The 12,038-nt window shown below is 37.1% G+C and overlaps 1 protein-coding gene across 3 annotated transcripts in view; it reads right to left on the bottom strand.

Annotated features, from left to right (window-relative positions):
- Positions 1-6,377: 6,377 nt before the first annotated feature.
- ARHGEF3 (Rho guanine nucleotide exchange factor 3) overlaps positions 6,378-12,038 on the bottom strand; it is a 192,617-nt gene continuing 186,956 nt past the window's right edge. For 2 of the 3 annotated variants that reach the window (XM_077821264.1, XM_077821263.1), the window contains 2 exons: positions 9,911-10,097; positions 6,378-8,777 (listed from right to left, as the gene is read on the bottom strand). In XM_077821264.1, coding sequence (XP_077677390.1) covers positions 8,431-8,777; positions 9,911-10,097 — 534 coding nt within the window. In that variant the 3' untranslated portion in view covers positions 6,378-8,430. The remainder of the gene's footprint in view (positions 8,778-9,910; positions 10,098-12,038) is intronic. The other variant, XM_077821265.1, reaches the window with a different exon arrangement.

Raw genomic sequence — 12,038 nt, 5'->3', positions numbered from 1 at the left:
TTCAGGTCAGAGTAATAACACCAATGTATGGCAAACAGATCACACTCAAGTGAAAAACTACAAAAGACTCCATACCAAACGAACAAAGGTGAACCAAAAAAGCAAATAGTGTTACAAACAGAGAGAGAGAGAGAGTCCTTTGACATATAAAAGCTGTTATAAAACAAGTTTCCAAATGAATTTTTTTTTGTCTGAATTTTCTAGGCATATTGAGTCCTCATTCAATAAATTGCTTCGGTATTTTCCGATGAAAGCAGCTACAAAAATGGAAAGTGTTATTTACTCAGTAAGTATAGATATATTATGACAATTTAAATGCAATATCTAAAAATAATTGATTCTTCACTACAATGAATTCTTGGTGGTGCACAGTAGAGATACAGCAGTGATTTCTTATCAGAAAACAGTAAAAGATTCAGTGTTGTAATTTATGTAATTCTATAAAGGAATTAAGTAATTGTAAAACTAACTAACTTCTCTCTTATCTAGTACTTACAATGGTCAAACTTTTTAAAATTTCCTTTTATCAAAACTTTCTGAGTTATAAGCAACTTTATAGCAGTGGTACATTTCAGAAAAGTATAATATCATTTACTGTAATACACAGATTGACAGAACAAAAGGAACAGTAGGCAAAAATACCACTTAATACAGAGACATCTATTCATACCACCAGTCAACAAAAGAATACTATTATCTAAACAAGCTAAAGTCTATATGAGCCATTCAAGAATTATTGTTGATGTTACTGATGCTGAGGACATGAGTCTTATGAACTTCTGTACCTTTACCAATGTTACACGGACTCTCCTTTCCATTTTACTTTCTAAAGTGACTATTTAATCTTTCTTTTTAAATAAAATTTAAAACCCTTCCTTTCACTTAAAAAACAAACCAACCACCACCACCACCACAAAAAAACCACATATGCACAACCTAGCAGTTTTCCCTAATAGATTTGTAGTATCAAAAGCTAAAACTTGAAATTGCTTCTATTGAAATATTTTGTGCTTGTTTTCTTAAAAACTGTGTATAAAATGTTTTAAATAATGAAACCAGCTCTAAAAGAAATGTCCAGCAGATGGCAGAAACATACTGTACAAGAATTTAAAATATATTCATTTGTAAAATACTTTACTCTGATTATGCATTAAACAGACTGCTCTAGATTTATTACAAATTAGAATAACAATAATCTTCTATTTAGATAGCACTGTTCATCTTCGAGGATCCCAAAGTGCTTTACAAACCACATACAGACAAAATTACATCTTATGCTGAAAGGAGCTGTACTTTGGGATCAAATGTAGTGACTGCTTTAGGATTGGAAGTAGGGCTGATAAGTGATTAAAAAAATCATTGTGATTAATCACCTGATTAAAAATATTATTTGTGATTATTGGCGCTATTAATAATAGAATACCATTTATTTAAATATTTTAGATGTTTACTACATTTTCAAATACAACACAGAATAAAGTGTACAGTGCTCACTTTTTTATTACGAATATTGGCAGTGTAAAAAAAACAAAATAAATAGTATTTTTCAGTTCACCTAATACAAATACTGTAGTGCATTCTCTTTATTGTGGCAGTTGAATTTACAAATGTAGAATTATGTACAAAAAAAAACTGCATTCAAAAATAAAACGAGGTAAAACTTTAAGGCCTACAAGTCCTATCTTGTTCAGCCAATTGTTCAAACGAAAAATTTTTTTTACATTTGCAGGAGATAATGCTACCAGCTGCTTGTTTACCTGAAAGTGACAACTGGCATTTGCATGGCATTGGAGCCAACGTCGCAAGATATTTACATGCCAGATGCGCTAAAGATTCTTATGTCCCTTCATGCTTCAACCACCATTCCAGAGGACATGCATCCATGCTGATGATGGATTCTGCTCAATAACAATCCAAAGCAGTGCGGTCTGACGCCTGTTCATTTTCATTATCTGAGTCAGATGCCACCAGCAGAAGGTTGATTTTTCTTTTATGGTGGTTCGGTTTCTGTAGTTTCTGTATCAGAGTGTTGCTCTTTTAAGACTTCTGAAAGCATGCTACACACCTCGTCCATCTCAGATTTTGGAAGGCATTCAGAATCTTAAACCTTGGGTCGAGTGCTGTAGCTATCTTTAGAAATCTGATATTGGAAGCTTTGTGTTTTGTCAAATCTGCAGTGAAAGTGTTCTTAAATCAAACAACATATGCTGAGTCATCATCCAAGACTACTGTAACACACTATTTATGGCAGAATGCAGGTAAAACCATGGAGCAGGACACATACAATTCTCCTCCAAGGAGTTCAGTCACAAATTTAATTAGCACATTTTTTTAAACATGCATGGAGGCATGTCCTCTGGAATGGTGGTCGAAGCATGAAGAGGCATGTGAATATGTAGCATATCTGGCACGTAAATACCTTGCAACGCTGGCTACAAAAGTGCCATGCAAACACCTGTTCTCACTTTCAGGTGACGTAAATAAGAAGTGAGTAGAAAGTTGGCAGCCCTACCATGCAAATGCCTGTTCTCACTTTCAGATGACATTGTAAATAAGAAGTGGCCAGCATTTTCTCCTGTAAATATAAACAAACTTGTTTGTCTTAGCAATTGGCTGACCAAGGAGTAGGACTGAGCGGACTTGTAGGCTCTAAAGTTTTACATTGTTTTGTTATGGAGTGCAGTTATGCAACAAATATTTACATTTGTAAGTTGCATTTTCATGATAGAGATTGCATTACAGTACTTGTATGAGGTGAATTGAAAAATATTTATTTTGTCATTTTTACAGTGCAAATATTTGTAATTAAAAGTAATATAAAGCGAGCACTGCACACTTTAATCTGCGTTGTAATTGAAATCAATATATTTGAAAATGTAGAAAAACATGCAAAATATTTAATACATTTCTATTGGTATTCTATTGTTTAACAATGTGATTAACACTGTAATTAATAGAGATTAATTTTTTTTTAGTTAATCATGCGAGTTAACTGCAATTAATCCACAGCCCTAATTGGAAGTGAAGAATAGTTTATTTGATTGAAAATGCTGAGTAAATATAGATAAGTGTAAAACACTTAACCAAGTTAAAATTTTGACTAAGGTGTTGTGGTTAACCTTTTTGGATGTAAGAGCTTTACAAAAATCTCATTGTCATTTACTTGATTTCTCCATGCTGATATTCCTCATTATTCAATATGGAACACATTGACAAATGTGGATCCCATTAGTGTATTTCATCAATTAAAAAGTGTGTGTTATATTTATTTTAATAAAGGCTGTGATCCTTCCAGCCCTCCTGGACTCTAAGCAGTCCCTTTGTTCTCCCTTTGTTAGTAAGGATTACTGCACACCATCCCTAGATGGTAGCATAAAAAAAAAAATCTCTCCATTGTCCCCTTAGTAGCAGAAGTTGCTGCACTCCACAGGGTAGCAGTATAGGGGGAGTCCATGTTTGCGTGTGCTGTGCTTCCGAGTACTAGGAATCCTAAATAACCAAGCTGTGAGTAGTTAATCCACCTCCCCAGAAGCAATCTAGGTTGAAGGAAAAATTCTTCTGCTAACCTATCACTGTCCAGCATGGGGGCCAGGTTGACATACCTATGTCTCTCAGATGTGTGGATTTTTCACACCCCTGAGTGAAGTAGATATGCCAATATGTTTTCAGTGTAGACCAGCCCTGTCGCTTAGCTTGATCCCCCCCTGGAGAAGGAGATAGGTGTGGCACAGGTGTTTCCCCTTAAAGCAGGCACACTCAAACTGGGGGTTAGGACCACTCAGGGGATCATGAGGTTATTACATGAGGGGTCATGAGCTGTCAGCCTCCACCCCAAACCCCACTTTGCCTCCAGCATTTATAATGGTGTTAAATATATTTAAAAGTATTTTTCATTTATAAGGGGGTTGCACTCAGAGGCTTGGTATCTGAAAGGGGTCACCAGTACAAAGGTCTGAGAACCACAGCCTTAAAGGGCCAGCTAACCATGTGTCATCTTGGCTAATTAAAACTAACTTATCAGCACGGTCCTGTGTAATAGTCTTCTCTTAAAACTATACTGAAGGTCTTGTATTACTCATTGCTTTCCTGGCAAGTTGTTGCTCCCACTCTTTTCTGATAAAATAAACTCTTAAGTAGAGAACTCTACACTTCCTGGGACTTCTCTACACATCAGAGTTGTGCCACTTTACAGCTTTAACTATGTTAGTATAGCTATAGTTCCCCTTGTGCAGGCACCGTTATTTTGGTATAAAAGATGTTTTATACCACTATGGCAGCATCCTCACTAATGCGTTGTACCAATATAAGTATCTCAGTTTAAAAAAAAAAAACATAGCCCTACCCAAATAGTTATACTAGTAAACAAAAAAAATCTCTGTAGAACAGCCCTAGATTGCCTTATCAGTTAGGCTACCTTGCACATTTTTATTTGCATTGCAGAAATGGCTGATGGCCCCAATCAGAATCAGGGGACCCACTTATACTACTGCAAAATTATGAAGGAAGGGGCACATCTCTGTCTTTACATGCTTACAATCCAAATAAGTAAAACACAGGGTGGGGAACAGTAACACATAAAAGCAAACCTTGACTGATGTATTTGTCTCCATATTATTTTAAATCAATATGGTCTAGTACAGCGGTTCTCAACCTGTGGTCCACTGACTGTGTGTAAGGGGTTTGCAAAAGACAGACGGAAAACTGAACGAACAGAATTCAACTATATATACACAGACAATATTTTTCCAAAGGGGTCCACACCTCCATTCGAAATTTCCCAACGGCTCTGTAAAGGAAAAAGGGTTGAGAACCACTGGTCTAGTAAATTTAGCACATAGCCTGGAATTCTTGAGTTTAATCCAGACTCTATCATTTCTCATTTTGTAGATTTGGACAAGTCAAGCTTCTCTGGGTCTCACTTTCCCTATAAAATTGGGGATAAGACTTACTTACCGGATACTGGCGTTATTCAAGGTAAATTCATGTTTGTGACGAGTTTTGAAAACAATGAGCACTATGGCCAGATTCAACAAAGGACTGAAGCATGAGCTCAACTTAAGCTTTCATCCAGTTATTCCAGAATCTCTCTACCTTTATAACTATTATAGCATGTGTATTCTCCTCCCCCAAGGCAGGGATCCAGATTAAACTTCTAGCTTTTATCCACCTTCTTTTGTGGTTAGAAGTGGTGGTGACAATGTTTGGGAGTCTTGAATTCCTATTACAGTAGAACCTCAGTTACAAACTGACCAGTCAACCACACACCTCATTTGGAACCAGAAGTACATAATCAGGCAATAGCAGAGCCTAGACACACACACACACACACCCCCAAAAAAAAGGGGGGGGGAGAATATACAGTACTGTACTGTGTTAAATATACACTACTAAAGGGAAAGTTTTAAAAAAAATTGACAAGGTAAGGAAACCTTTTATGCTCTTTTCACTTAAATTAAGATGGTTAAAAGCAGCATTTTTCTTCTGTGTAGTGACGTTTCAAAGCTGTATACTATGAAGTCAACGTTCAGTTATAACCTTTTGGAAGTACCATAACATTTTGTTCAGAGCTACGAACATTTCAGCATTTCAAACAGCCTCCATCCCAAGGTGTTCATAACTCTCAGGTTCTTCTGAACTTGAAGTGGGACAGTATATACCTATCTCAGCTATTGTTTCAGGCTGCATGCAGATTCAGGCAGAGAACTATATACTCTTCATGTTTGAAAGGTTGCCCTCAGAACAGTTCCATGGCCGTAGTGAACAGTGCCTTGCTGTACTATACACGGTTTTCTAAATGATGCAACATGCCCTGATCTACATAAAGCTTTTCCATGTTTTGAAGAAGAGTATATAGGCATCCTCAGTTATGGCTGTAGTTTGTTAGAATATGGTTTGGATGGCCAAAGCATAGAGTTGACTCTGAAATCAGATGCACTAGTGTGTACTCTGGTGGAGCTCTATGCCACTGCATGGATTTATGCGAGTGCAGGCAATGGCAAGATTGTGGCCCATATTACTTTATACAAAGCTGTTGTATGATGGGTCTCTACAGGAATTGAAACTCTGTCTTTTGTTTTTAAACTCAAAAATTTTTCCTCACTCACATTGAATGTCCAACCTGTATAAATTGTGCTGGTCAAAAAAAAGAAAAAAAATTGTGAAAGTTTTTCCATCAAAATTATGAAATTAGAAAAATTTTATCCAGTCCTGGTCTATGACCCACTTCAGCCAGAACCAAAATATAAACATTGCTTACGTATATTAAATACTGTTGAAAGCCCTATGTAGATTCAGCCATAGTGGGCTTCTTGGATAATAAGCAATCAAAACAATTAAAAACCAAGACAGTTTAATGTAATTTATTTGAAATGCTTCCATAAAAGTTTAAGGCCATTATACACAAATATTTCATCAACACATACATTCTCTCCTCTTTTCCATCAATGCTTTTTGCTAAGTTTGGCCAACAGTTGTCATAACAAAAGTTCATAACCTAATATATTTTCTTTTTTTTCCCCCATCAATAACATGTTCCCTTGTCTTATTCTTCAAGGGCATGCTCAAACGTTCTACTCTAAAAATGAAGCAGTTTAAATAAATTACAAACCTGCAATAGAAAAAAAATTCACAATGTTTTAAAAACTATAAATACAGAAATAAGGTCTACAGGGTAAAACTGACAACAGTATTTTTTTTAAAAAAGTAATATACCTTGTTTTTATATTGATTATCTTGCCACACTGATTCCTTTAATGCACTTCATGACCTATGTACAAGGTAAGTGACATTTTATTTCCTGCTTTCTTTCTGTAAACTTGTAAACACACATGAAACAAATATTTTTGGCAATAATTTAGCAATTTTACTACTTGTGCTGGTGTGTGTCTAATTTGCAAAGGTCATCCTGAATTTTACAATATCAAGGATCATGTCAATTAGTAAGGACACAAATTTTGCAGCTTACTTTACCTTTCAGTAGATTTCTGCATTGAGAAATAAAAGATGAACCAAGAATTCCTAAAATAGTCAGGCTGTTGCAGTGTTTTTGACTGCATTTTAAATTGGCTGATGTGCCTCTCATCATAATGAGTCAGGCCAATAATTGACTTACTTAAATCAGCCACCAGAAAACACAGCAGTGATTCCAATTACAGCATGAGGTTTAGATGTAGCAAAATTTAAAAAAACTTAACTTGACAAAAATATAAAGGGTGTGATATTTCCTAAAGGAAAATAAATTCCCTTTTTTATTTAAACTTTCTCTGTCCCCTAAGGGGTGTTTGTACAGCACCATAGATACAAGATTGTGTCTCAGTCTTAAAAAACAACTACATGTAATTGTAAACAGAGTCATTTACACAAGATCTTGGGATGTTTTAACTTTAGTTTAGTGGTAATGGTTAATCACATCAGTGAGTGCAAAATGCTGGAGGGCCTATTCAATGATCTAATGCTTTTTTAGATTCTTCCTGTCTTAATCAGGATAATACAGAGTTATACATGGCACTGTAAGCAAACTACCAACTTTTTATTTACAAATACCCAACATTCCCAGCATTTAATCTGAAGATTCAGTATTAGCAGTAGACTTCTCTTTCAATTGATTTTAGTATTATGCGCTCCAATAAGTAAACCACGAACACTACACTGACTCTTCTAATTGACCAGATTACTATGTTGGTTTGCGGGATTTTCATACAGTGCTTCATACTTTCTAAAATTAATCCTTAAGAGTCACTGTTGACATGGCCTACTCTTTACATTTCCTGTTGATTTACCACCACAGTAGCTAACTTACCTTATTCCAAGATGTTATTTTTGTAGACATTTGCCTTTCTGAAAATTTTGAATGCCATTCCTAATTAAATGCAGACTTCAATACCCCTTTAAAGAGCCACTACAAAGTTTGTCTTTAGGTGCCACATTAGAGGTCAAACACTGTAAAAACCATGGAGAAACTCTTACGTAATATACATATAAACAGTAGTTTAGACAGAGAAGACGTGCAGGGGAGGTCCATAGGGTCCAGTGCCCCCCCCAGATTTCTGCCAGGGTTTATATGCCCTGTCCTGAACCCTGCTGAATACCACCAGAACCTTTAAATTGTGCCTCCCTACTAACAACAGTTACACATCATCTCTGAGTTTAGAGATTCTTTCTACCAGCAGGACAATGAATATAACTGGTCAAGTACCACTTTCATCCACCCAGATGTTTATGGAAATATCACAGGATAGGAGTTGTAACAGATTCCAGCTTACATAGATTGGCAGTTACAGTACTACACTCAAAAGGTACAAATACAAGAAAGATTGTGTTGACATTGTCACAAAAAAGTGTTAAAAGTGCTTTTCCAAACTGCTCCATTTATGGAATGCAAATACTGTACAGGTAAGACACAGGTTTACTTCCATGAACTGTAATTTTCTGTCAAATGTTGGTTTCTATCTGTTTGTCATTCTCACAAGAGTTTGTCTGTTCCATGCATTCACAATCAATGTTGACTTCACTAGTGTCCATACTACAATCTGACTCATTGTCTGATTGGTCCATTTGCTCAAGCCTGCTTTCTCCCTGTGGTACCCTACTCCGATTTGGGGATATTAGGAAATGTCCTTCTGAATCCAGTGTTCCAGCCTCTATGTCACACACAACTGTTTCTTTGGCCTGTCGGATACAGTTAAGCCACTGTTGTTTGTTGAAGGAGTCATTGGCTTGCAGCGAGTGGGACTGGCTTTGCGATCCACTTTTGAAGCTGATTCTAAAGAAGTTTTTAACTGAAAAACAAAATATGTCCGTTGAGTGCTTTGGGTGTCTGCATTTTTAATAAGAGAGTACATTAAAATACTAAAACACTCTACCACGTTCTTAGGTTTACTGGGTTGCTTCCCCAGGGCTAAGTTAGAAACCCATAGAATAAATAGGAGCCGAGGGAAAACCAAGGAACTTGTCGCTCCTACCTCTGTAGGGTAGTGGGGCATCCCCAGATACTACTGGAGTTGCTAAAAGTTAATTGCTTGCTAGGTTAATTAGTTTAGAATTCAGCCAGTATATTGATGCTATACATGCATAAAACCAACCCCAAATGCCTAAACTGGCTGACTTCTATGCCAGTTTACCGTTTCAAGCTTGGAACCTTAAGCAGCTCAATAGAGTTGGTGCTACCCACAGAACCCTGTGGAGCCTCTCTGGCTATAACGGCCCTGCAGAGTTGTGAAATTTCACTTTTGCTCCCTATGGAATAGCCAGGACTACTTGTTCCTGTGGCAGCTTGGGCCCCCTCTTACCTGTAATCCACAACATAAATCAGTCACAAAAAACTTTCAACATTATTTCTCAGAAAAGGTTAAAAGATGGTTTGTAATGGAAAACTTGTTAATTCGTAGGCATTGAGTCTACAAACACTTAACATGCTTAACTTTAAGAATGAGTAGTCCAGTTGACTTTAAAAGGATGACTCAGATGCTTAACATTAAGCGCATGCATAAGTATTTGCATGATCACAGCCTTAACTGTGGAGTAGCAGCCAATGCCTCCATAACAAGATGAAGAATCACAATAGATAAATCTTGTCATAAGGTTTCTAAATAAGTTAGAAAATTTCAAAATATACTCTAGGGAAGACTGTTTATAATTTCTTGTTGTGCTGCTACATTCTACTCCCTTTTCCACTTCCCAGTGCAGTAAAGGGGTGTTTCTGTGTGTTTTGGGTGGGGAGGGGGAGAGAATCACATTATTGATATGATGGATTTTTAAAATAGACATTTAGAGTCTTGCATAATAACATTTTGAAAGAAAGGTCAAATTTTTGACCTAAGATATTATTTTAAATTAAGGGAGGAGATTTCAAAGTTACATCTATTTCCTATGAACTAATGATAAAGTATTCAAATCAAAAGTGTATTCATACTTCTCTCATTGTTGCTAAATGCACCACGTATGGATCCACCCAGTCGCACCTCTCCATCCTGCAAATCTTCCAGAACAAGATCCTTTACTGGGATGGGCTGCCGGTATAGTTGGTAGCAGAGTTGTTCATTATGGGTGATAGCTCGGGTAATCACCAGCACTTCTTGGAACAAGAAGACATGCAGTTTCTGTTAAAAAGCATAAAAGGAAAATAAATTCATTATTCCTTTTAAAAAGTCACTGAACAAAGTTTATTTCAACTGTAATATACTCCAACAGTATATATTAGCTTTTAGTTCCCCTTGCTTAGACATAAATAAGCGTAAATTTGTTCACCACAGCCATCACTGGGCCTCTCTTCCCTCCCTCCCATTATAATACTGTAGGTGGCCTAATATAGTATAAATATTCATACCCACTTGTAACTTATGTAAACTAAGGAGAAAACAAAAAATGCTTTTCTATCCCCATATCCAATGTGTTTAAGCAGTGATCCTAGAACATCTTGCACAACGTGGTCCTTATTCATAACAGAAATCAAATGTTATGTTTGAGGTTCTATAACTTTCTCAGTTGCAGAAATGAGTTCGCATGAATCTGTCTACCCACACATGGAAATCACATCTCCCAGCTGCTGTGTAGAAGTACCATCAGTGTTTCTCTGAGATACTGTGGCCAGGTCTACATTACAAAGTTAGGTTGACGTATGCCACATTAGGTCAAGTTAATAGTGTACGTGTCCATACTACCGAGTCCCTTCCACCGACCTAAAGGGCTTTTAAAGTCTACTTCTGTACTCCCCCTCTGCGAGAGGCGTACTGCTTCAACAGACATCCATGCATGAATATGGGGATAGTGTAGAGACTGCACTGTGTAATTTGAATTAATTGGCCTCCAGGAGGTGTCCCACAGTGCTCCACTGTGACCGCTTTGGAGAGCGCTTTCAACTCCACTGCACTTCAGCCAAGTACATAGGGCACAGCCCCCCGTTAAAGCCCTGGGAACTTTTGAATTCTCATTTCCTCGTTTGATCAGCATGGAGAGCTCATCAGCACAGCCGACCACGGATGCTCAAGGCTGTAAACGTGCTCCAGTATGGAGCACGCAGGAGGTAGTGGATCTTATTGCTGTGTGGGGAGAAGAATCTGTGCACGCAGAGCTCCAAATCAGCAGAAGAAACCAGGGCTTTGGAGCGGAGCCCGGAGCTGGAGTGTGGAGCTGCAGGTTTTTGCCTGGAGCCGGAGCGGAGCCAGAGCACAGAAAATCTTGACTGCTCCATTGCTCCGGTTTTTTCTTCATTTTCTATTCAAAATGAATGATATTTAGCAAGAAAGTCCTAAAGGTGCCAAAAAGTTTCAGATTGTAGAGCAACTGATATTAACATCTACTTTACGTAATATGTCAGTTATTCTCACTTCGGCCGAAATCAAGATTTAATGTACAGATACAAAATTAAAGTTTTTTGGAGATATGTTTTATTAAAGAATCAGATAATTATCAGACATCCGGCTACACTGCAGACTGCTCCCACCCTTGTGGCAAGGTTAGGTGAATACGTACTCGCATAGATTAGTTAGATAGATTAGTAAGTGTTGATACTTCTTTTGTAAGGGTTGATCAACGAGACGCGCTGAGTGCTGCGATTACGGAAAAGTGTGACGCAAGCTGCAACATTTAAGATATCACGAACAGGTATACTGCAAAAGAATAATGTTTTTGTTCATTGATATATTAAGATATCGCTAGAGATATTAACCACTTAAGTTCATTTCTCAAATGGGCTCCCATTACCGGTACATTTGTTCATTTGTACATGGTCCCATATCACTCTGGTGGACTTATTTTATATGTCATATGTTCAATGGTCTTTTGGTAGTGTTTGTAATTTTAAATTTACTGAAAAAGTCACGTGCAGCAGGCATATAAATATACAGTAAACATTTCTGCATAAATTAGGAGTGATTTTTGTGATATATCCAGAGTGATTGGAAAATGTTCAACACAACTTTGGGGATGAATCCTAAGGTTATTTTAAGAAAAAAAGTTTCTGTGAACACGTGTCCTAAAGGAGCTACAGTCCCTTCAAGGAGGTGATGAAAAGTTAACTTCTGATTAATATCTCAAAAACA

The sequence above is a fragment of the Eretmochelys imbricata genome, chromosome 7 (genome assembly GCF_965152235.1).
Source record: "Eretmochelys imbricata isolate rEreImb1 chromosome 7, rEreImb1.hap1, whole genome shotgun sequence".
Classification (NCBI taxonomy): Eukaryota; Metazoa; Chordata; order Testudines; family Cheloniidae; genus Eretmochelys; species Eretmochelys imbricata.
Note: the sequence above shows the minus strand (reverse complement) of the source record. Positions and strands in the feature narration are given on the sequence as shown.